This window comes from Amia ocellicauda, chromosome 7, assembly GCF_036373705.1.
Source record: "Amia ocellicauda isolate fAmiCal2 chromosome 7, fAmiCal2.hap1, whole genome shotgun sequence".
NCBI lineage: Eukaryota > Metazoa > Chordata > Actinopteri > Amiiformes > Amiidae > Amia > Amia ocellicauda.
This window is the reverse complement of record NC_089856.1, coordinates 1,112,165-1,133,906: the sequence shown is the minus strand read 5'-3', so window position 1 is coordinate 1,133,906 and position 21,742 is coordinate 1,112,165. Positions and strand designations below refer to the sequence as shown.

The window sequence follows — 21,742 nt, the reverse complement described above, 5'->3', positions numbered from 1 at the left end:
AATGCATAATTATTCAATTTGTGGAGGCACTCAGGACTTAATACCCCCCAAGGTCTGGAATTTGAACTCCCAGTAGGCTCAGCACTCACATGATATCTTAACCCAAAAACATCTTTACATCTTGCTGGGTAATTTTGTAAGAGGATTACAAGAGAAATATTTTAATCTTATTAAAGAGAAATGATTTCCCCTTCGATCGAGGTCTCGTGTCTCTCAGTGCAGGTCTTTGTTGCGCTTCAAGAACAAGAGCGCTTGGAAGTGGCCTCCACCGGGACGTCATCTCTACACACTGTGCACAACGGCAGGAGGGGAAGTGAATGAGCACAAATATACACACTCTTTGTATACATAAAATGGGGGAGAACCCTTTCTAAATACTCCAGAATCATTAAAACGAACTATTTGAAACCGTCTTTCTTTAAGAACTATTATATCTTTAATGAAACAACTCTATAATATTGAATGAAAACAAAGCCTGGCCTACACACCTTCCCATGGCCTAACGATCGATTAATGCCCAGACGAGCCGTGTGTGCGGACTCGGTGCTGGCGTGATCACGCGTGTGTATGTAGGGAATGACCCAGTTTACACAGTGGCGCAGGCAGTGACACACTAACAGTGTTGAGTTCAGAGGCTGCAGACGCTGCTTCTCTGCCCTTCACTCGGCCCCTCTCTCTCGCCAGCGCCGCTCAAACTGGCGGAGCGTGGCGGCCTCTCCTGGCTGGAGCCGATACTGCAGGCGGCTCTGGACTCCAAATCAACGTCTGTATTATTAATACAACAGAAAACCAGGAAAGAGTTTTTATTACAAGCTGACAAAACAACAACTGCTGGACAGATGTATTCGCACCCCCCAGCCCGCGATGCAGACTTACCCCCCCCACTTTAATCGACCCGGGTCCCCTGGTGGGGGTCACGCTGGGGTCTCTGCAGAAAGAGCAGGAACAACAACAAGGGGGGGGGAAACTAAATAAAACGCACAAAACGGTGACAGTTGGGCTCCGACACGAATCCCCAGGACACCCAACCCCCCACCCACACTATGAAGACACAGCGCCCCCCTCCCAGTCCCACCACACAGGGAATGAGTGTCGTCTGCCCCAGGCCCGGTCCGGCCCAGCCCGGCACCCAGTTGTCAGAATGCGTGTGTTGGGGTCTGCTCCAGTGTATGCTTGGTGTTGTGTCGTGGCTCCAATGGCTATGTCTGTAACGCAGCTCTGCGGTTTAACCTCCGCCTCCCTGAGCCGGGCCACACCGGACATAAAGACACTCCGCGTGCACAGCAGTCCGAGCCGCTCCAGATGTTACGGCTGGCGGCTCCTGTGACGGGGGGTGCGTTGACGTTCCCGGTGCATGGGGTTGGGGGGGGTTTCCCAGCAGGCCTGCGGATTGCGTGGGCTGAGATGGGCCGAGCTACGTGCAGCAGGGGCCCGGACTGCTGGTTCTGCGGCCCTCTGGTCCTGCTCAGTCCCGGGGTGGAGTGGTGTCCCTCAGCCCCCCGAACACTGCGGACGGCACGCTCTTCTGCTCCAGTTGCACCTCTGCACAGAGAGACAGAGAGAGTTAAACAGGAGCAGAAACACTCTCTGCTCATTGTCAGTTACATGTCCCCGTCTGTCCGTCTCTCGACCCCACGCACGGCCGCTGCTTCACTCTCCAACAGGGAGCAGAAGAACATCTTCCCAGACCCCAAGCCCTACATGACCTCTGACCCCCGCAGTAACACCTTATGCAGCACCCCAACCCCGCCCCCTCACCGTCGGGCTCCTGGCCTCCCTCCCCGTCCTCGTCCCCGTCCTCATCCTCGTCCCCGATGTCGATCTCGTCCGGGTTGGCCTGCTTGGCCAGCTCCGCCAGCTCGCTGCGGGACGCGTCGCTCCTGCACCAGAGACACGGGACAACACGCGTGTTACAGAGGGCACAGCTCAACATCTTTATCATCATCTATATCACAGTTAATGATCATTATATCTGGATACTGTGGACAGTTCTGGGCTCCAGACTTCAAGAAAGATATCGCTGCTCTAGAGGCAGTTCAGAGGAGAGCAACCAGACTTATTCCAGGTCTGAAGGGAAAGTCCTACTGAGAGACTGAGGACCTGAACCTTTTCACCCTGGAACAGAGGAGATACGTGGGGACTTGATCCAAGTCTTCAAAATCATGAAAGACATCGACCACATCAAACCAGAGGAGCTTTTCCAGATCAGCAGGGACACACGCACCCGGGGACACAAATGGAAATTGGGCTTCAAGGCATTCAAGACAGAAAACAGGAGACACTTCTTCACACAGAGAGGCGTCACAATCTGAACAAACTCCCCAGCGATGTGGCTGAAGAGACAATTTGGGATCATTCAAAAACAGACTGGATAGGATCCTTGATCACTTAGTTATTAATGGACACCAAACGAGCACGATGGGGCGAATGGCCTCCTCTCGACTGGACACTTCTTCGTGCTCTGGTGACGGTCCTGTGTCTGACCTGACGAACAGGATCTTGTCCTTGGCTCGGGGCGTGTCCTGCTGCGCCTCAGCAGCCATCTCCTGCGCCCGTTGCTCCAGCATCTTCATGTCATCCCCACCACTCTGCCCCGCAGCCAGGTCTGTGAGGGGGAGGGAGAGTGAGAGATCGCATCATTTACTCCCCCACCTCCTCCTGCCCACCCCGCCTTCTCCCCCTCTCCCGCTCTCCTCACCGGCGGCCGTGGAGCCCGAGGTGGCCTTGAGCATCTGGGAGCTCATGAAGTTGACCTGCGTGTTGTAGGTGGCCTGAACGCTGCGCTTGATACGCAGCATCTCCCGGATCGTGTCCTCGTTGCCGTGGCGGATCTCAAACTCCTTCCAGGTCTGCCAGAACGCTGGCGTCATCTGGGGCCGGAGAGAGGGGGAGGGAGAGGAGAGTGTGAGAGGGCAGGAGAAAGAGAGGGGGAGGGAGAGGAGGCAGGAGAGAGAGAGAGAGGAGAGGGAGGGACAGGAGTGATCGGCGCTCACCCGCGGGTCGCAGATCTGGGAGCAGTAGGAGTAGATGGCCCGCGCCCGGTCGATCTCGCCCAGCTTGCTCTCCATGTCGGCGAAGCGCAGACACATCTCCCGGGAGTGCTCGTCTGGAAGCACCTGATCAATACCACACATCAGCACCGCCGATGACACACATCATCATCAATACACACAGACACACTAAATGAAACCCGTGCATGGACAGATGGACAGATGAACAGATGGACAGACGCACAGACAGGCCCCGCCCCTTCTGACCTCGATGGCGTTCTGGTAGATGGGCCGGGTGTACGTGACGCCGTAGATCTGCGCGGCGCGCCGGATGTAGATGTTGAACATGTGGTGCTGCTCATCGGCCGACACGGCCCGGGTGGCGCGTTCGTACACCGCCATGGCGTGCCGCGCCAGCCCGAACTCCTCCTCCAGCTTGGCATACAGCAGGTAGATCGCTGTGCAACGATCAGATCAATCAATTAATTAATTAATTAACTCCTGGTGTCCAGCAGGGTGACTGGTGTCTAGTAATCTATCCGTAATCAAACGACCAACTGATCCACAGCTGGGCCAGGAGAGAGTATTTCAAGTAAAGAAGTAAAATTTAATCAATGCCAATCAATCAACTCCTCTACCAGGCCTGTTCACAGCACTGCCCCAGAAAATCAGTAATCAATACAGATCAATCAATCAATAACCACTCAATAACTGGGTGCAGCAGGTAGACGGCTTCCAGAGGGAATGTGATCAACAGACAATGATCCATTATCCAGGGATCAGCTGGTCTCGCACCCCCGGGAAGACCACGATCAGTCAGTCGGGCACTTACTCTTGGCGTACTTGGGGGGGCAGCCGTCCAGCGCCTGCTCGAACAGGTCCCGCGCGCGCTCCAGCTTCTTGCCCCCGTAGCGCTCGATGAACTTGGTGAGGTAGGTGTTCCAGATGTCGTACACGTTGGGCCACTTGAACAGGGCGATGCCGCGCTCGTACGCCTGTGGGGAGAAACAGCCATCAGCGCCCGCTCGTCTCAGAGCTCGACGCCCCCTGGGGGGCCGAGATCAGCGCGTCCCCCCCACTCTCAGAGACGCGGATGGGGCGGCGCCTCACCTTGAAGCTCTCCTCGAAGTAGTTGTGCTCCTCCAGGAACAGGGCATAGTTGATGATGATCTGGGGCGTGGCGATGCGCAGGTCGATGATGCGGTCGTACACGGCCTTGGTGGACTGGCAGAGAGAGGGACAGTGCCCTTACACACATGTTACAGCCTAGCTCACGATGTACACGGCATTTACATGCGCCCCGCTGCCACATTTTCCCCATTAGACTTTAATGCAAAGAGTTCTGGAGCCGGCTGCATAAAACTGTAGTAGACTGGTCTAATGTGACAGTTAGACTAGTCTATCCAAGTTAGTCAGTTGCATAAAAATGAAGACTGAAAAGTCAGCCTATATAATTTAAACTCTATAATTTAACCTGCACTTCTGTCATTTCGAAACTTTATACATTTATATTATGACTGATTAGTAATTTTGTGCTGTATTTAGTGCTTTTGTTTTGCTATTGTATCCTATAGCCTAAGTCACCCTGGAGAAGGGCATCTGGCAAGGGAACAAATAATAATAAACTCTGCGAATGTTTCCTCTGAAATTATCATATTACTGAATTGTTTCTCCCGTCTTTTAGAGGCTGCACAATGTTAACTTTTTCATTTTATCCCATGGCTTATGTTTCAATGCGTGGTGTGGTGCGGGCGCTGACCCCAAGGGGTGCACGAGAAATATAATGGCGCTCTCATGCAATGTTGCCGGCTGCACAACCCCACCACCCCTCCCACCCGCTCTCACGCTATTTTGTTGTGAGCCCCAATTTCAAAAACTACCACAGATTGTCAGATAACCGAGATCTTTGCCGTTAGAGACACATCTGCCTTTTCTAAAATTTCTTCACGCGTCTCAAAATTCCCAGAATTATATACAAACACAACAGTGGTGAGGAGAGAGAGTACCAAACACACACACGACACACACACTCGGGACAGAACACCAAACAATCCGATCGGTACCTTGAAGGTCCCCAGACTCTCCTCCAGGTCAGCCAGCATGGACCACACCTTCAGGGACTTGTAGACCCGGTTCTGGACAGGCTCTGACATGTCGAAGTACTCCGCCTTCTTCGACGGGATGGCCGTGGCTTTCTGTGGAGGGGGGGCATGAAGCTCACAACGGTTAACATAAGGGACGTGTATTTAGTAATATTCATATTGCCGCATGTGGCTGGGGGTGTTTAGACCTGCAGCGGTCTCCCGCCCCGCCCCTCACCCGGAGGATCCTCAGCGCCTGGTCGTAGTTCTCGTGCCGCAGCTCCATCTCCCCGTACTCGCACCACACAGCCGCCAGCTCCTCCACCTGCTTGTAGCTCACCTTGGTGGCCTTGTCAAAGATGGTGCGGGCCTGAGGGACAGGAGAGACACGGTTACAGCAGCTGGGACTCCTGCCAGAGTGTGTGACTGTGAGTGAGTGTGCGTGAGACTGTGTGTGTGTCAGTGTGTCAACAACATTAAATATACAGATTTCCACAGTAGATGCTGCTTATCAACAACATCTCTAGCAATTAGACAGTCGTCCGAATGCTATCTCCACACCCGGAGGAAGTCTACACCCCCCCGGAACTGTGTCACGTGTTGCCGGGTCAGTACCTAACCCACACTTATGGACACGCCGCACTGGTAAAGTGTAGGAAAATGTATATATTAAAAATACAACACTGAAATATCATAACTGTCTCCTAACCCCCGAGCGAGGCTGGTGGAACTGTGCCTCAAGGCCCATTCGAGGCCTAATTCAGCCGAGCGATTCATTTTATTGGAATGAGTGCGTTTCTCTTGGACGCTGTTGGGCAGGATGTGCAGATCAGCTGACACACCTCAATCCCAGGCTGCGAGGTAACAAGATGACTGTTCTGAAAGGGGGGCACTGTGTGTGTTTTATACGTTACATGTTTTATAGTACAGAAAATGCTCTCACGTCATCCAGTTGCTGGTTGTCCTCGTAGAACTTGGCGAAGGAGACCCAGAGCGAGTGGGGCTTCCCCGTGGCCTTCATGGCATCCACCGTCTGCACCGCCTCCGTGTAGGTGTTGATGATCTGCACGGGGAAGCAGGGAGCGACAGGCAGAGAGAGAGACTTTCTGTCAGCCATTAGTGTCCATCACCAAGTGAGCAGGGTGTGCTGACGGACAGAGTGTCGCGGCGTACCTCTCTGGGCTGGCCCTCGTACAGCTTCACCCTCTTGTGCCACTCGTGCACGTTGTGTGGGTTCTGGCGCAGAAGCACGCTGTTGAGCAGCAGGGGGCGACGCGCGATCAGCTGCTCGAAGCGCGCCAGCCGCAGCTCCAGATCCACGTCGTCTGCGGGAGCAACACAGAGGTCAGGGGTCAGGGGGGTGGAGAAGCGTACAGTCCCGTCTCTCTACAGGACTAGGGCTCACCCCGAGGGGACGCGAAAGGTATCTAAAGAGCGGCGCAAAAGCACCCCCCACCCCCCAAGCTCCCAGACCTGCCCTCACCCTCTCCGTCTGGGCCCAGCTCGGCCGTGGTCTCCATCTTGGCGGCGATCATGCTCTCCTCGAACTGCGCGTAGCTGTCGAACACCTGCGTGAAGTCCCGCACCGTCACCACCGTCTGGATCGCCTCCTCGTACACGTCCCGTGCCTGCGCCAAGAGAGAGGGGAGAAAGACAATGTGACACAGTAAAGGTTTAATGAATGAAGTTCAACGAATATGGTCCAATATCCCTGCACATCTCCCTCTCCGCCCGCGTAGCATCCCCGCACCTTCTCAAAGTGCCCGCTGCGGATGTAGTAGTCGGCCATGGAGCACCACAGCTTGCCCAGCTGGTCGGTGAAGCGGGTCAGCCCACCCCGGATGATGGCGCCCACGTTCAGGGAGCGCACCTTGTCAGGGTTCTGCGAGATCAGGTCACACAGCTCATGCCACAGCTGGGGGGGTGAGAGAGGGCGTTATTGAGGGGCACCGTTACCAGTCAGAGCTGCGCTGGGCCTCCGGACTGGACACAAATTCACAGAGTACAGAAAAATACATTTAACTGTGTGGTGTTCCCCACGAGAAAGTTAAATGTGTACAAAAACACAGACACGGATACAGAATACACACGCACACCCATACCAGGGCTTAAAAAGTCGATCAAAATATTTGATTTGTTATTCAATGGGCATTAGTTGATTAATCAGGCACTTATTAAAATAAGTAATGGTCTTTGATATTACAGTATAACAACGCTGAACGTTGATATATATATATATATAAATGTATATAAAAAAAACACTCAATTATAATCAGCAAACGGATGTTTTGCTCACAAGTGATATTGTGAACGGCTCACACTGCCCTTGTAAAAGCATTGCTTGGAAATGAAACCGAAAACCTTCAGTTTCCTTACGAATCCAGTTTGAATGCAGAGCTCGACTGTTGTTTCCCTTTAGCGGCTGTAACCCTGCAGTTTGAGCGCAGATACTGTACTCGTGATATCTTGTGTGATCCGCCTTTATAATTTCACTGGACGCGCAGAGACTGATTTAATTTGAATGACTCCTGAATACACTGTGCATATCCCTTCTTACTGCGTTTTAGCTGCATAAACACAGATCAAGTTCAAGGCGCGATCTCTACCTCTGCAGTCTTTCATGTGCTTGAAAAGCACATATTGTATAGCATCAAGCCCGATTTACACTTCTGCGTAGGTCTGCGTATGCTTCTTTGTGTAGCGACGCAGAGTAGGGGTTTGTAGGCAGAGGAGCCAACGCCACTGCTCCAAAATCTCAACAGCGCGTCAGGCCACTGAATGGTTGAGCAGGAGATTGAGAACCGTGACGTGACTAATCGCAGTGCTGGGGCGACTGGTGTACGATGTCTGGCTGTAGGCGCTGCAGAATATGCACAATATGTGGTGACAGGCGAAAGTGTTTACAATTCATCTCCTCATCCACGAAACGAATTTGGCGCATTAACAGACTGTACTTGCCTGGACATGTGCGGAGGTCTCACAAAACTACACACGCACACCACAGCGCTCTCACCTGGTAGTTGGACTTGCCCTCCTTGGAGACGAAGCTCTCGTTGTTGACGATGGCAGCCAGACGCACGGCCGCCTCGTCCAGGCGACCCATGGAGCGCAGGTACTCGATGTACTCCTCCGCATTCTCCGGACAGAGCTGCGTGGGGAGAGAGAGGGAGAGCGCATGACTGAGTAGGAGAGAGTGAGAGAGTGAGTAATGAGATGAGATGGTGAGTGCGTGTGTGAGCTAATGTTTGTGTGAGAGAGAGAGAGATGGAGGTGGAGGGGGTTTGAGTGGGCCCCAGTGAGCAATGGATGAGCGTTTCAGGGCAAGCCGTGCCGTGGGGCGTGTGGTGGCGGCGGCGTGTGGCACCTTGAGGTAGCGACGGTAGGCGCGCACAGCCGTCTCTGGAAGCGGGTGGCGGCGGACGAAGCGCAGGTACAGGGGCCACACGCGTGGGTGCTGCGTGACCGGCAGGGCCCTCAGAGCCCGGTCGAAGGTGCGGCGGCTCCGCGTGATCCGGCACTGATCCACAAGGAACTGGCAGTAGTCCAGCCAGATCCGCGGCATCTAGGACAGAAGAGGGGGAGTAGAGGAGGGTGACAGAGGAAAAGGAGAAGAGAGCTATGAACAACGAAGACTGACTCACGATCATAATAATAAAGCATCCTGCCGAGTCCTGGAGAGATTGGTTTCCTGATCCACTGATCGATCGATCCACTGATTGATTGATTGACAGTGTACCTTGTGCATGAACACCAGCGCCCGCTCGTGACAGTTATTGACCTCCTCGAAGGCGGACTCAGTGATGCACTTCCCCTTCACCTGCTTCCGGCGCTCTCTCAGGTAGTTGTACCACAGCTTGTAACTGCGGAGACACGGCAACATGTCAAACACAGAGCCTGCGGAGAGGACAGTGTCGCTGCAGTCCAGTCCAGTCAGTCACCCTGCTCCAGTCCAGCCCAGCCCAGTCCAGTCCATACCTAGTTCCTAGTACTGGACAGTGACACTGACCTGCCGGGCAGCTCCTTCAGCGCCCTCTCGTACACCATGTTCAGGACGCTCTTCGGGCCATTCTGCTTGTACTCAATGTAGCGCATCCAGCACTTGACCGAGTATGGGTTGCGGATGATCTCCTCCTCGTAGGGCAGGTCATCCTCCTCCTGCCAGTGGGGCACAACCACACACACACACAGACACACACACACAGACACAGAGACACACAGTGACACACAGACATACACACACACAGTGACACACACACACAGACACACACACAGTGACACACACAGTGACACACAGAGACACACAGACACACACACAGGTCAGGACAGCTCCAAGGAGGACAGAGCTCACTTCTTTTACAGCGATCAGAAATGTATAGCTTTTACCCAGCGCAGTCCCGGGTTTTCATTATTATTTTAAGTAAATGACACAAGATCACCCTCTCTCCTAAATAAACAAAGACGTGTGTTTTACTGCACATGCTCAAACCTCCCCAGCCGAGCGCTTCCGCTGCAGCGCCACAAAGATCAGCCCTCATCTCTATTACGTGTCTACTCGCTTTCTTACGCGGATTTGAGAAGTTCAGGTTCACGTTCAGACCAGATGTCCACCTCCCCGTTCCTCGAAAACCAACGCTTAACCCTGTGACAATAGCGGCTCATCCCTAAACCCGCCGCCCACGATGGCGCTCCCTCTCGCCGCAGACCCACTACCTGTAGTCCGAGGCTCTGGCGAGGCCTAAGAAAGACGCGACTCTTGAAGCCACGCCACCCGCCCGACCTGGTCTGTGTACCGCGCAGTTACTCAATACTCACGAACATGACCTCCCGCCTGTCCGTTAGCGAAGGCATCTCCGGATAGGAAACACAGCGATGTCGAGATGTTTATTTATTTCAAAGAAACCGTATCCGAAACTTCCTCAACGTGCGGACGACGACTACAATCCCCGCCCTGCGCCGCCACGGCTCTGATTGGACAAGCCAGCGTGACGTGATCTAGTGGCCAATAACGGCGTGTTGTTTCTAGTAAGCCCGCCCACCTCGACATTTCGCGCAACAAAGTTATTCAAAATAAATAAATAAAACCACACACACATATAAATGCATATACACAGTGTATATATAAACATACAAATTAAGTATTCTTCTTTAGAGAATATTAATTCTTAAATGTGAATGACATTATCTGGAGAAAAAAGACAAAGCATCCGAGTTGCTTTATTAAGATGAATACATTTATTTGGCAAGGTCTAAAGTGACTGAGATACAACAATAATACACATAAAAAACCCACAACCAAAGCACAGATTCAGAAAATCACAAACACAGCATGACATTTAAAACAACTGTCAAGAGGATTTCAGGGTCGAGTCTCTTCTTCTTCTTCTTCTTCTTCTTCAAACGTGGTCATAAACACACCGGATTGAAAGTGGGCGAGTGTGCGATTCTCACACGCTCCTGAAACCCTCAGCATTATGGATCTGCTCATCCTGCTGGGGGGTTAACCTGTAAGACTCGCCCCCCTCACCCACAAAATAAAGAAAAATTTAACGTATATACGATTACAGTCTCTCCACAGCTCTTAAGCAGACAGCGAGTTGATTCGGCAGTGAACCGGGTACACACACACCTCCTGAACACAACACGCATCCTGCAGAGGAGAGATGAAGGAGGAGAGCGAGGGTGTGGTGCTGGGGGGTCCCTTGGGAGGGAGTGAGAGAGCCAGGCCTCTTCGGGATCCCGCACACAACCCGGAAGGGCTTAGAAGACAGACCGGCCTTAGAAACTACAGGGCCCTCCTTCACACACTCAGTTACACAGACATAGAACATTAAAAAACTGAACTGAAACAAACGAGCTTCACAGATCCCCCTCCTGTCGGCCCACACTTGAATACACACTTAAATATATTTATCTATATAGATAATTTTATTTCAATTTGATTGGTCAATCTCAAAATAAATATATACACCAAAGGTTCGGCAGGAGCATAAAGAAGCCAAGAGACCGACTGAACCTGGCATTCAGTTCTCACAGCAGGACAGGAGCGCTGCTGAACAACAGACCACAGGACAGAAAGGAGGCAAGCGCTGTTTCAGGCAACAATACAATCGATATCCAGTTTCGGGCGGAAAAAGCCCTCGGGAGGTCAAGAAGCCGAGACAAGGCACACGGAGGCTCCCAGCGAGACGAGTGATGTTAATTAACAAGCACACAGTTTAACGCCCGCTCCCCGCCTCCCGACGCACCTCACGCCCTCGGTCCCTCACAGAACCGGCAGCAGAGCGGCCAGGGAAGCGAATCGGGAGGAACGGGCAGGGATTTGAGATGGGAGGCACTTATTTATGTGTTTACTTCTTCTTAAACCCAGAGAGAGAGGGAGACGGAGAGAGAAGGAGACCAGCGAGGCGACGAGGGGAAGAGAAACTGGCCCGGGCCAGAAATCAAGACGCTGACCCAGGTCTGAAGGCACTTACTGTTAATTAAGAAAACGATTCTCTACTGCATGACTCAGTTTGCTTAAACCGTATTTCAGTTGACAATCAACAAATCAACAATCATAACCCCCGAAATGTGACCAGGCCCGGCTCTGTGACTAGCGATCGGGTGGGGGGGAGCTGGCCGCAGGCAAATGGGCAAAAAGAAAACTGAGAATGGATCCCTGTTTTAACTGCGGATTCACCCGGAGGACAGGCCTGTTTAGGGGACACCAGTAGAGACGTCACCCCTTGTTTCACATCTCCCAAAGCTTTGGATCAGAAACGTGCCCAGAACCCGGCCTTGTGCCAAGACTGCCTTCACAGCATCCCCCCGTAACAGCTGGCGTGACCCTGCAGTCGCAATTGGGCACCGGCGGGCAAGCCAAGCGTAGCTCTGGCACTGCGCCGAGGCCTGGCGTCCATTCCCAGGGCGGGACACTCTTGCTGTGGCTGTAACGCACGGCGGCAGTGAGGTCCTGTGGGGCCCAAACTGCCTTCACTGTGCTTAGGACACCGGATCGGCGTGTCTGGGGCCTGGTCACTGTGGGGGCATTCAGGCAGTGAGATGCACCGGAGGAAGACGGTCAAGGTCTACTCAGAGGTGTCGGTAGGGAAAGTGGTCTCTCTGTCTCTATGTCTCTCTTTCTCTGTGTGTGTGTGTGTGTGTGTGTGTGTGTGTGTGTGTGTGTTGGTGTCTCTGGCGCACTACTGGGGCGGCTGGTCCAGCTGTTTGAGGTCGCTCAGGAAGCTGCGGGGGGTGAGGATGTGGGTGGAGCCTGTGGGGAGGAGAGGAGAGAGGAGACACGAGACACATGGTTAAGCCATCACGGTAAAAAAGACACTTTTATCACGTTTTGCCCATCAGAATCACCGACAGCACCGGCACACGCCCTGAAACACAGGAAGCACATGTTCCCGCCACACGCCGTGTCTGTTTGTTTACACACTACAGAATAACCAACTACTAAACCACTAAACCAAATCCAAAGAAAAGGACAGGGAAAGTCTCAGTCTTAGAAAAAACTGGCGGTTATTTTGTTTATATAGATCTTTATATCTTTATATATCTTTCTGCACGACCCACAGAAAGAGGTGCCGCCGTCAACACGGACATCCCGGCACCGCGGGAATCGCAAGCCGGTGGAATCCGGTGGGGTGGGCCCACGGGTCGGCCCCAGGGAAGACCGTGTCCCCGCGCCCCGCACTCACCGATGACCACCTCCCACTTGCCGTCCAGGGCGCGCGTCACCTCATAGGCCGAGCGCATCTCCGAGTGCGCCACCCCCCCCAGCATGAAGACCAGGAGCCGCGGCCCCGAGCGGCTCTCCGCCGGGGACTTGCTCTTATGCCAGTGGCCGAACCGGGCACTACTGTCAGAGGGTGAAGGAGAGAGCAAGAGAGAGGGATATGACTATTTGCAAAAATCATTCATTTATAATGTTCAGAGCAAGACAGAAACAGAAACTGAAATTGAAATTAAAAATTGACTGGGGGAGAGAGAGAGAGAAAGAAAGGAGAGGGAAAGAGAGACAAAGAGATGGAGCGATACAGACAGACACAGGCAGGCAGGGCACTCATGGCTGTACCTGACTGCAGTCTGGGTGGTGGGGATGGGAGCGGGGTCAGAGATGAAGGGCCACGCCTTCTTGTCCAGCTTGTCCTCTATGGCGTTCTGCTCACAGAGACCAACACAACACACAACACAGGGTTAGAAATCAGTGCTTCAGGTAAGTGCCTGTCTCTCGGGACCAGGGCTGAGACCATGCTAAACACATAGTGCCCTTGTGTGGGTGCATGTCCTGGCCCCTGACCTTTACCCTCTCACCTCCATGACATCCTTGATGACAGGTGTCCAGCGGGACAGCTGGTAGGTGCTCTCTGTCCGCTCCTTCCTGTCAGGTATGGCACTCCCGGTGTTGGTGCCCTGAAACACACGCTCGGTCAACAAACAGAGGCCCCCCACACACACAGCCCCCCCACACACACAGCCCCCCACACACACAGCCCCCCACACACACAGCCCCCCACACACACAGCCCCCCACACACACAGCCCCCCGTCCTCTCACCCCAGCGATGATGGGGCAGCCAAGCCGCTGCAGGTTGTGGATGATGTTGCTGTCCTGCTGGATGTTGGCGTGCTGGATCAGCTTGGTCAGGCTCTCCTCCCCGACCCCTGAGACACAGAGCGGGACACTGTGGAGTTGTGTCTCTGTGTGTGTGTGTGTGTGTGTGTGCGCGCGCCATACCCTTCCTCTAGTGGAATATGTAGAGCAGGATGATGCGGAACTTGCAGAGTGGTGTATGTAGTGTGCATGCATGTGTGAGTGTGTGTGTGCGAGTGTGCCGTACCCTTCTTCTTGTGGAAGATGTAGAGCAGGATGATGCGGATCTTGTCCAGCGGCTGCACCTCGGTGTTCAGCAGCACCGGAACAATGCTCTTCATGGGGTCTTTGATGGGCTCCCCCTCCGCGTCCGTGCCCATCGCCAGGTCCTGCAGGGAGGAGGCAGCCACGGTCACACACACACACACACACACATACAGAGGGTACCGACGCACAGACTCACACAGGAGACAGATGCACACGCAATCACAAACACACAACTACACGTAGGCCAGACGCGGCTGAGGACAGGACCCTGACCTGCTCCACCTCACACAGCTTGTCCAGGGACGTCCTGAAGCGCTTCATGCAGGCCTCCGCCAGGTGCAGGTGTGTGGAGTACTACAACAGAGAGAGCCAGGGTCAGGGGTAGGGGACAGTCACCTGCTGCTGCTGCATTATGTCAGACCCTGCACACACCACACCCTCTCATGGAGTTATTTTAAAAGGTCTTCACACGCGTCTCTCTACTTCTGGCCTAGAGGTGTCGCTGCAGCACACACACACACACACACAACAGGGGGAGGGAGGCAGAGGCTACCCACAATGCTCAGCTCCTTCTGGTACTGGGGCATCTTCTTCAGCATCTGTGACAGGTCTTTGATGTTGGCCTGGGAACCAGAAGACAGCAGCCATCGTCACTAACCATCATCATCATCATCATCATCATCATCATCAGGTCTGTGTGCGTCTGTGTGTGTCCAGCCTGTGTCTGTGTGCAAGTGTGTGTAAGGTGGCACACAGTGTCCAGAGACTCGCCTTGTCTGTGCACATCCTCTTGCTCTCGCAGAAAGTCTTTAGCAGCTCGGTCACTTTCCTGCAGACAGACAGACAGACAGACAGGACAGTCACATCGGCATTGGAGGCTGTTTTACTTTAATTTCCTTTATTTTTGCATGTCAGTGGGCCTGTTGGCTCAGGCGGGCGGGGGCGGGCATACTTGGTGACATCGGCAATGTGCATGTGGCGGAGCTGCACCCACAGGTCATCGTCCTCGTCCAGCAGGACCTCCTTCTCCCGACTGTCACCCAGACCAGTCGTCTCATACCTGTGGACCCGAGCAGACAGACAGACATAGATGCACAGAGAAGTAATTTAGTCAGTCAGTGTGTCAGACAGTCAGTGTGTCGGCAGGACTCACTTGTAAATGTCATGCTCGATGTCCAGCAGGTCGTACACCATGGCCTGGAAGGTCAGCTCATGCAGGATGGGCGACACGGGGTCGTAACCTCTGTCCACTATCAGCAGCTGGGAGCGGGCCTTGTCTGCCCCCTGACACACGAGACAGACACACGCGCGAGAGAAAGAAAACCAGTTGGCTGATTGGCAGGTGATCCAGCGAGGAAAAACCACAATTACAAAAATGAATACATGCAAAAACAGACATTACTGAAGTCACGCTTTTCCTTTATTATTTGATTTACTCCTTTATTGGTCTGTTCATTCACTGGGCAGGGCCACAGTATTTCAGGAATTCAGGGAACTGGAATAACCAGATTTCATCACACACACCCCCAGGGCAGGACAGAGCCCGAGACTCACAGCGGAGGGTTAAAGCTTAGACCGCAGCTGCACAACAGCTCAACAGTGATCACAGTGTGACTTTTACAGACACAGTGATGCCGACAGACTGACACACAGACAAGCACAACTGAACCCAGTCATACTGCATTTAATTCTGTCCCCCATCCAGGCCTGCTCGTCTGCGGCCCGACAAACTCGTCTGTCCAGAGCGCCAGTTCCCTTCTCCTTCACCTGTGTCTCGCAATGTCTGGAGCTCGACTGACTGACTGACTGACACTGGTGCGATCTAGCACGACGCTACAGAGGAGGAGGAGGAGGAGGAGGAGGAAAAGAAGCAGAAGAATACGTGCCTGCAGCGCGGCCGCCAGCACAGCCGGAGAGACTGGGCGGCAGCAAGCGAGGAGAGCAGAGGAGGAGACTGAAAAACAGAGGAGAGAGAAAATGAAAACAAACACAAGCGAGGAAAACCCAAGTCTTTGCAGAGCGTGACAGAAACAGGAAGTGGTCAGAGATTCTGCCGCAATGCCACGGACTGACCCTTCTGACCTCTGTGCCCTGGATATATATATTTTTTCTTCGCCGACGCCTTTACAGGGCTTGTGAGGAGCAGGGAGAGCGAGGCACAGCAGCCACTTTAAGGAGGGAAGAAGAAAAGAAAGAAAGGAAAGCCGAGTCCTGTGCGGGGCAGGGCGGAGTGGGGCTCACCTCTCCCATGCTGGGGTTGTCAGCCTTGTGAGCATTGAGCCGGTCCAGCACCATCCCAGCGAGCAGAGCGTTGTCCTCCGGGCCCCTTGGGGAAGACAGGCAGGGAAACATCACACAGCGTGCAAAAACATAGACCACGCTCACTGTCTCGCACACACACCATGTGACAGGGGAAAGGAAGACGGAGAGAAGGGGAGAGACACAGAGAGAGAGGAACAAAAAACATTCTAAAGGCAAAACAATCAAATGGCACTGCTGGGCCGTACTGGGCGGGGCTTACTTGCGGTATCGCACGGCGGGGTACTCCTTCAGCGTGTCGCACAGTGTGGCGATCTGCTCGGCCATGTTCTCCATCAGGGTGTTCTTGTCTGCGGTGCGATGGGGGCTGAACAGCGTGTAGAACGAGGAGGGGTTGTCCAGGGAGTACACCTGAGGGATGGACACACAGAGGGTCAGAGCGAGGGACCGGCACACCGAGGGTCACACACGTGTTCAGACCAAGGGACGGACACACAGAGGGTCGGACAAAGGTCACAGGCTGAGACTCTAGTGAGGCGGGCAACGAGGCAGTGAGGCGGTCGCTCAGGCCAGCAATGGCATGATCGGTCAGGACGCCAGCACGCCAGTTGGTCAGTCGTACCTGCGACTCCTTGGGCAGGAAGGCCACGTTGATCTCCTTCAGGGTCTTGATGAAGCGAGACGCCCTGGCCTTGCCGATCTCTGAGAACAGGCCGTCAGGACAGACTGCGGGACACAAAGGACACAGTCAGACTGGACACTGAGGGACACAGATTGCAGTCGACTATTTTGACAGGACACACTTCTGTGTTTTTTTTGGTCCTATTCATCCCTATTCTGAATAGACCTGGAGGGCCCTGTACATCACAACTTATCCAAACCACAAGCAGGCCAGAGGAGGAATATGATCTGGGCAGGACTCTTGTTGGCGTCCGTTTGGGGGGTTTACTCCGGGCTGTTTTGGCTTCGCAGTGCTCAGACACACGGCCTCGATGCAGCCGCAGAGAGCAGAGCCCGATCAGGGACTCACTGTCGGTGAAGAAGACGTGGGCAGCCTTGTACGTGAACGTCGTCTCTCTGAAGTCGTTTATCAGGGCCTTGATGGACTGGGGGCGAGAGAGTGGGGGGGGTGGTGAATAGAGACACACCTTCACTACACCGCCTCACTGACTGCACATTAACACCACACAGAGTCTGGGGGAGAGGAGGAGAGAGAGGGAGGGAGAGAGGGGGGATTAAATGAGAGAGGGAGAGGGGGAGGGGGATGCCCCAGCGCTGACCTGAGCCGTGGGGGAGATGAGGTAAATGGCCTCCAGACTGGAGATGGGCTCCCTTCGCTTGTTCAGGTCCTCCACAACTGCAAGAACAGACGCATCACCACCACAACGACGACGACGACGACAACACACACGCACACAAAAACATCACGGCACCACGACAGGACCGGCAGAAACACCCCCTCACTCCCTCCCTCCTCCAACCCCCACCCCACTCACTGGTGACCCCTTCTGCCATGATGTCAGACATCTTGCAGCAGGAAGACAGGATCCTCATGCTGGGGTGATCGACGATCAGGACCTACGGGGACAGGAGGGCAGGGAGGGAGAGGCAGAGGCAGTCAATCAAACTGACCACTCGATCAATGGGTGATCACTGTGTGAGCAAACTGGGACCAAATAAATACATTAAAACTCTACTGATGGTACCTTCCATTCTCCGTCCTTCTTCACACTCTTGATCACCCCGTTCAGGATTTCTGAGAGAGAGAAACAAGTCAATACACTTAAACATACAAAGATATATATGTACAGACTGGTGACAAATTAAAGGAAAAATGAATAAATGAGTGGGGGAACATAACGAATGCAGATGCCATCATCAAAACCCCAAATGAGGGAATATCTTTTGGAGGAATGGTGTTCATGGAGTCCAGAGACTCGTACAATCTGCGCCAAGAGCATTGAAGCCGTTCTGGGGCTCGTGGTGCCCAACACCTCACTGAGACACTGATGCCATGTTGTGTTGGTTTTCCTTTAATTTGTCACCCGTCTGTGTATATATATATATATATATATATATATATATACACACACACACACAAAAATAACACCCCGTTAAACGAGTGACTTCCGATTCGCTTAAACTGTCAACAAAAAACAAGTGGCTTTTGCTTTTGACATTTTATACAGAATGCAAAAGCACCAAACTGAATCAAGCATGGAGCTTCCTGTGTGAAGAGCAGTGCAATACAGTACAGAACAGTGCAGAATAAAACAGTACAGTACAGTCGTTTCTCCGTCCCGTGCTCTCATTCCCTCCCTGTTTATTATGAATAGGCCCAATTACTGTCAGTCGTAACCCTGACACTGGGCTAAAGTACTTGGTGAAAAGATGGACAGATAACAGAGCACAGAGATGTTAATAAAGGTACATTCATTGTCCAGTTCTGCTGGGTGCCATAGGCAACAGGCAGCTCCATGTCACCCAATTAACCTAAATCAGCAGAGCGAGCGAGAGAGTGCAGTGTGAGAGAGAGAGCAAGGAGACTGACACTTCTCCACGTTACACAATCTAATTAAAACTAAAACAGATTAAATGGCACTTGTCCTTCTCTCTGTCATGTTCCCTCCAAACACCTCCGTACCATTGTGATATCACTATGCCAACATGGTTTCGACGTGGTGGATTGTTGTTGACAGGCAGGTTTCTGCTCTGACCGCTACTGTGTGGATATGCTGTACAAAGAACATCAAACACACAGGCAGGTCGACTCAAACGGCCACGCCAGGGCACTGCAGTGAGGGCAATTCTGCCTGTTAAAGAAGCTTGGTGGAAGAATAGGTATTTCATCGTAGAGGATCATAGCAAAGTCACATCACAGCAAGAATGAATACCCCAGAAACACTGTGACAGTGACATGTCAGCCCTCAGGGGAATAATGCCATTCACAGAGGGAGACTCATCCCATTTCTATTAGGAACAGGTTCAGCGAGCGAGAGAGAGAGAGATCCACTCTCACTCTTCAACTCAATAAGCGTTTGTGAATTTGCATCATCCCTCCCTCTGGCCCGTCACACTGACCGACAGGCAGATAATAAGCTGTGGGGTCTGCAGTGGAGATGTGAGCGGTTCCTGCCGTCGTTTGAGCTCATACACTCAATCACGAGGACCTGGGAGTGTAATCCCGAGGATTGTGTCACTTATAATCATCCATATGACCGACTTCATAAGACTTCATTGCGCCAACAGTCTTGCTTCAATGTTGCAACATTGGATAGTATGGGCTGGTGCTGCTAAATGGCCATCACTACACACAACACACAACACACTACACACTACACACTACACGGCTGTTTCCCTCCACTGTGGCCTGTAACCCTGCAGAGCTTCCTCGTCTGGCGGCTCCACCCCACCTCCTGGCCTGTGCTCACCCACTTCCTCCATCACGGCCGAGGGAGGAAGATGGACAGATAGAGAGCGGGGGCAGGAAAAAGCACTTATTTCCCCATAGTAATTCAGTGGTTGTCAGGTTTACAAAAATCCAAAGCTCGGGTAATATTTAACCAGCCCACACAGCACCCTCCCCCGCGTCAGGAGACCAGGCAGGCAGGCTGGCACAGCAACAGAGACACTGTGCGTCAAAACACGGCTCTGGAAACTGATATGCAATGTGTGATTATTCATATTAGTCACACGGACACGGTGCTTCAATAACCCGCTCGTTTCAGCCCAACTCGTCCTCTGTATTATTTTTAATAAGCGCACACACACACACACACACACACACACACACACACACACACACACACACACACACACACACACACACACACATGTCCATCCAGCCACTATCGCAAACCTGAACCCATTATTATCATTATTATGATACTGAACACAACGGAGCAAACGCACCAGCCCGTCTCTTCACAGAAACACGTCTCGGTCCAGTTTTCTACACAACACCCTGACTGATGCCATGTTGAACAGTGTGTAGTTTGATGAACGAACCGAATCACGCCAGTAACACCGTTTAGATACCAACACTGCTATTTACATGTTCGCATATGACGTCAGTGTGTGACATCATCAGCCTCCCGCTCTCCCCGCGAGAGAAAGCCTGTGACGGCCACTGTCTCAGAAATACAGGCGCTTAGACAAGTTTAAAATCCACTCACTCTCTCCGACTATCGCCTTCAAGCCGCTGGGAGCCATCTTGCTACTTCCTGCTTTTCACTCTCCACCGGAAAAACAGACAGACAGACACGCCCCTCTTAAACAACGCCCCTTCCGACCGCCAGCGTGACGTCAGCCAGGGTCTGTTGCAAGCGCCCGCGATTTATACTTCAGCTAAATAATAACTAGAGATGAAAGTATCTGAAGATTATTGGTCTGCAGGCAGCAGTACTTTTTGCACAATATACAGACGAGTGACAAATGAAAGGAAAAACCCACATACAGTGTCTCAGTGAGGTGTTGGGCACCACGAGCCCCAGAACAGCTTCACTGCTCTTGGCACAGATTCTACGAGTCTCTGGACTCTACTGGAGGGATGGACACCATTCTTCCAAAAGATATTCCCTCATTTGGGGTTTTGATGATGGTGGAGGAGAGCACTGTCTAACACGTCGGTCCACAATCTCCCATAGGTGTTCAATTGGGTTGAGATCTGGTGACTGAAGGCCAGAGCATATGAGTCACATCATTTTCACACTCATCACACCATTCAGTGACCCTCGTGCCCTGTGGATGGGCATTGTCATCCTGGAAGAGACACTCCCATCAGGACAGAAATGTGTCACCATAGGATAAAGGAGATCACTCAGAATAACTGCGTCATGATTTGCAGTGACCCTTCCCTCTAAAAGGGACAAATGGACCCAAACCATGCCAGGAAAATGCCCCCCACAGCGTAACAGAGCCTCCGGACCCCCTCACTGTAGGGGTCCAGCAGTCAGGCCTGTCCCGTTCTCTTAGTGTCCCACACACGCACTCGCCCACTTGTCCAGAACATGGTGACGGATGACTCATCTGACCAGATCACTGTAGACCAGTGCCTATGGTTTTTGCACCACTGAACTCTCAAATGTGCATTTATACATCATGCCACAGAGCGTGACAGGATGTTAATTGCTTAATTGTATCATGCAGTGCACCTGTTTGGAGGCATCTGCATTCGTTATGTTCCTCCACTCATTTATTCAGGTTTTTCCTCTAATTTGTCACCGGTCTGTATATGTATTATTTTGTGTGGTTTGTATCAGTGACAGTTTGTAATCAGAGTAGTAATAGCACTCTATTTGATGTCACCACAGATTGTGGTCACTATGAAATCTTAAGCAGGGTCAACCACATGACACGTTACTGTGTTAACAGGCTACCACAGGACACTACACTACACAACACTTATTGAATTTCTGTACCACAATACACCACTCTACACTTTACTGTGATTTTAGCATGGTAAATAATGACAATGATGTGAGAGGAATAATAATAATTAATAATAATCAGTCATTCCATGTGTCAGTGTGTCAGTCAGTCAGTCCCTCTGTTGGCCCACTCGTG

At 52.5% G+C, this 21,742-nt stretch overlaps 2 protein-coding genes across 2 annotated transcripts; both read right to left on the bottom strand.

The window, feature by feature from the left end:
- Nucleotides 1–788: 788 nt before the first annotated feature.
- On the bottom strand, nucleotides 789–10,025 carry xab2 (XPA binding protein 2). Its single transcript, XM_066707812.1, has 19 exons — nucleotides 9,884–10,025; nucleotides 9,078–9,226; nucleotides 8,808–8,931; nucleotides 8,436–8,633; nucleotides 8,085–8,219; nucleotides 6,822–6,986; nucleotides 6,555–6,699; nucleotides 6,245–6,396; nucleotides 6,015–6,134; nucleotides 5,310–5,441; nucleotides 5,054–5,185; nucleotides 4,101–4,214; nucleotides 3,823–3,985; nucleotides 3,258–3,448; nucleotides 2,994–3,116; nucleotides 2,699–2,870; nucleotides 2,485–2,605; nucleotides 1,759–1,880; nucleotides 789–1,542 (listed from the first exon to the last, which is right to left on the bottom strand). Exons 1-19 carry the CDS (start codon nucleotides 9,917–9,919, stop codon nucleotides 1,466–1,468), a joined length of 2,571 nt encoding a protein of 856 aa, XP_066563909.1. The 5' UTR covers nucleotides 9,920–10,025; the 3' UTR covers nucleotides 789–1,465.
- Nucleotides 10,026–10,280: 255 nt separating this feature from the next.
- Nucleotides 10,281–20,430, bottom strand: stxbp2 (syntaxin binding protein 2). The gene is made up of 19 exons (XM_066707807.1): nucleotides 20,353–20,430; nucleotides 17,884–17,933; nucleotides 17,674–17,755; nucleotides 17,458–17,534; nucleotides 17,208–17,283; nucleotides 16,800–16,903; nucleotides 16,440–16,588; nucleotides 16,160–16,244; nucleotides 15,072–15,202; nucleotides 14,871–14,978; nucleotides 14,690–14,747; nucleotides 14,476–14,541; nucleotides 14,192–14,272; nucleotides 13,899–14,040; nucleotides 13,616–13,722; nucleotides 13,373–13,471; nucleotides 13,134–13,219; nucleotides 12,757–12,917; nucleotides 10,281–12,323 (listed from the first exon to the last, which is right to left on the bottom strand). The coding sequence occupies exons 1-19, from the start codon at nucleotides 20,387–20,389 to the stop codon at nucleotides 12,253–12,255; spliced, it is 1,770 nt and encodes a 589-aa protein (XP_066563904.1). The 5' UTR covers nucleotides 20,390–20,430; the 3' UTR covers nucleotides 10,281–12,252.
- Between the last annotated feature and the right edge of the window lie 1,312 nt (nucleotides 20,431–21,742).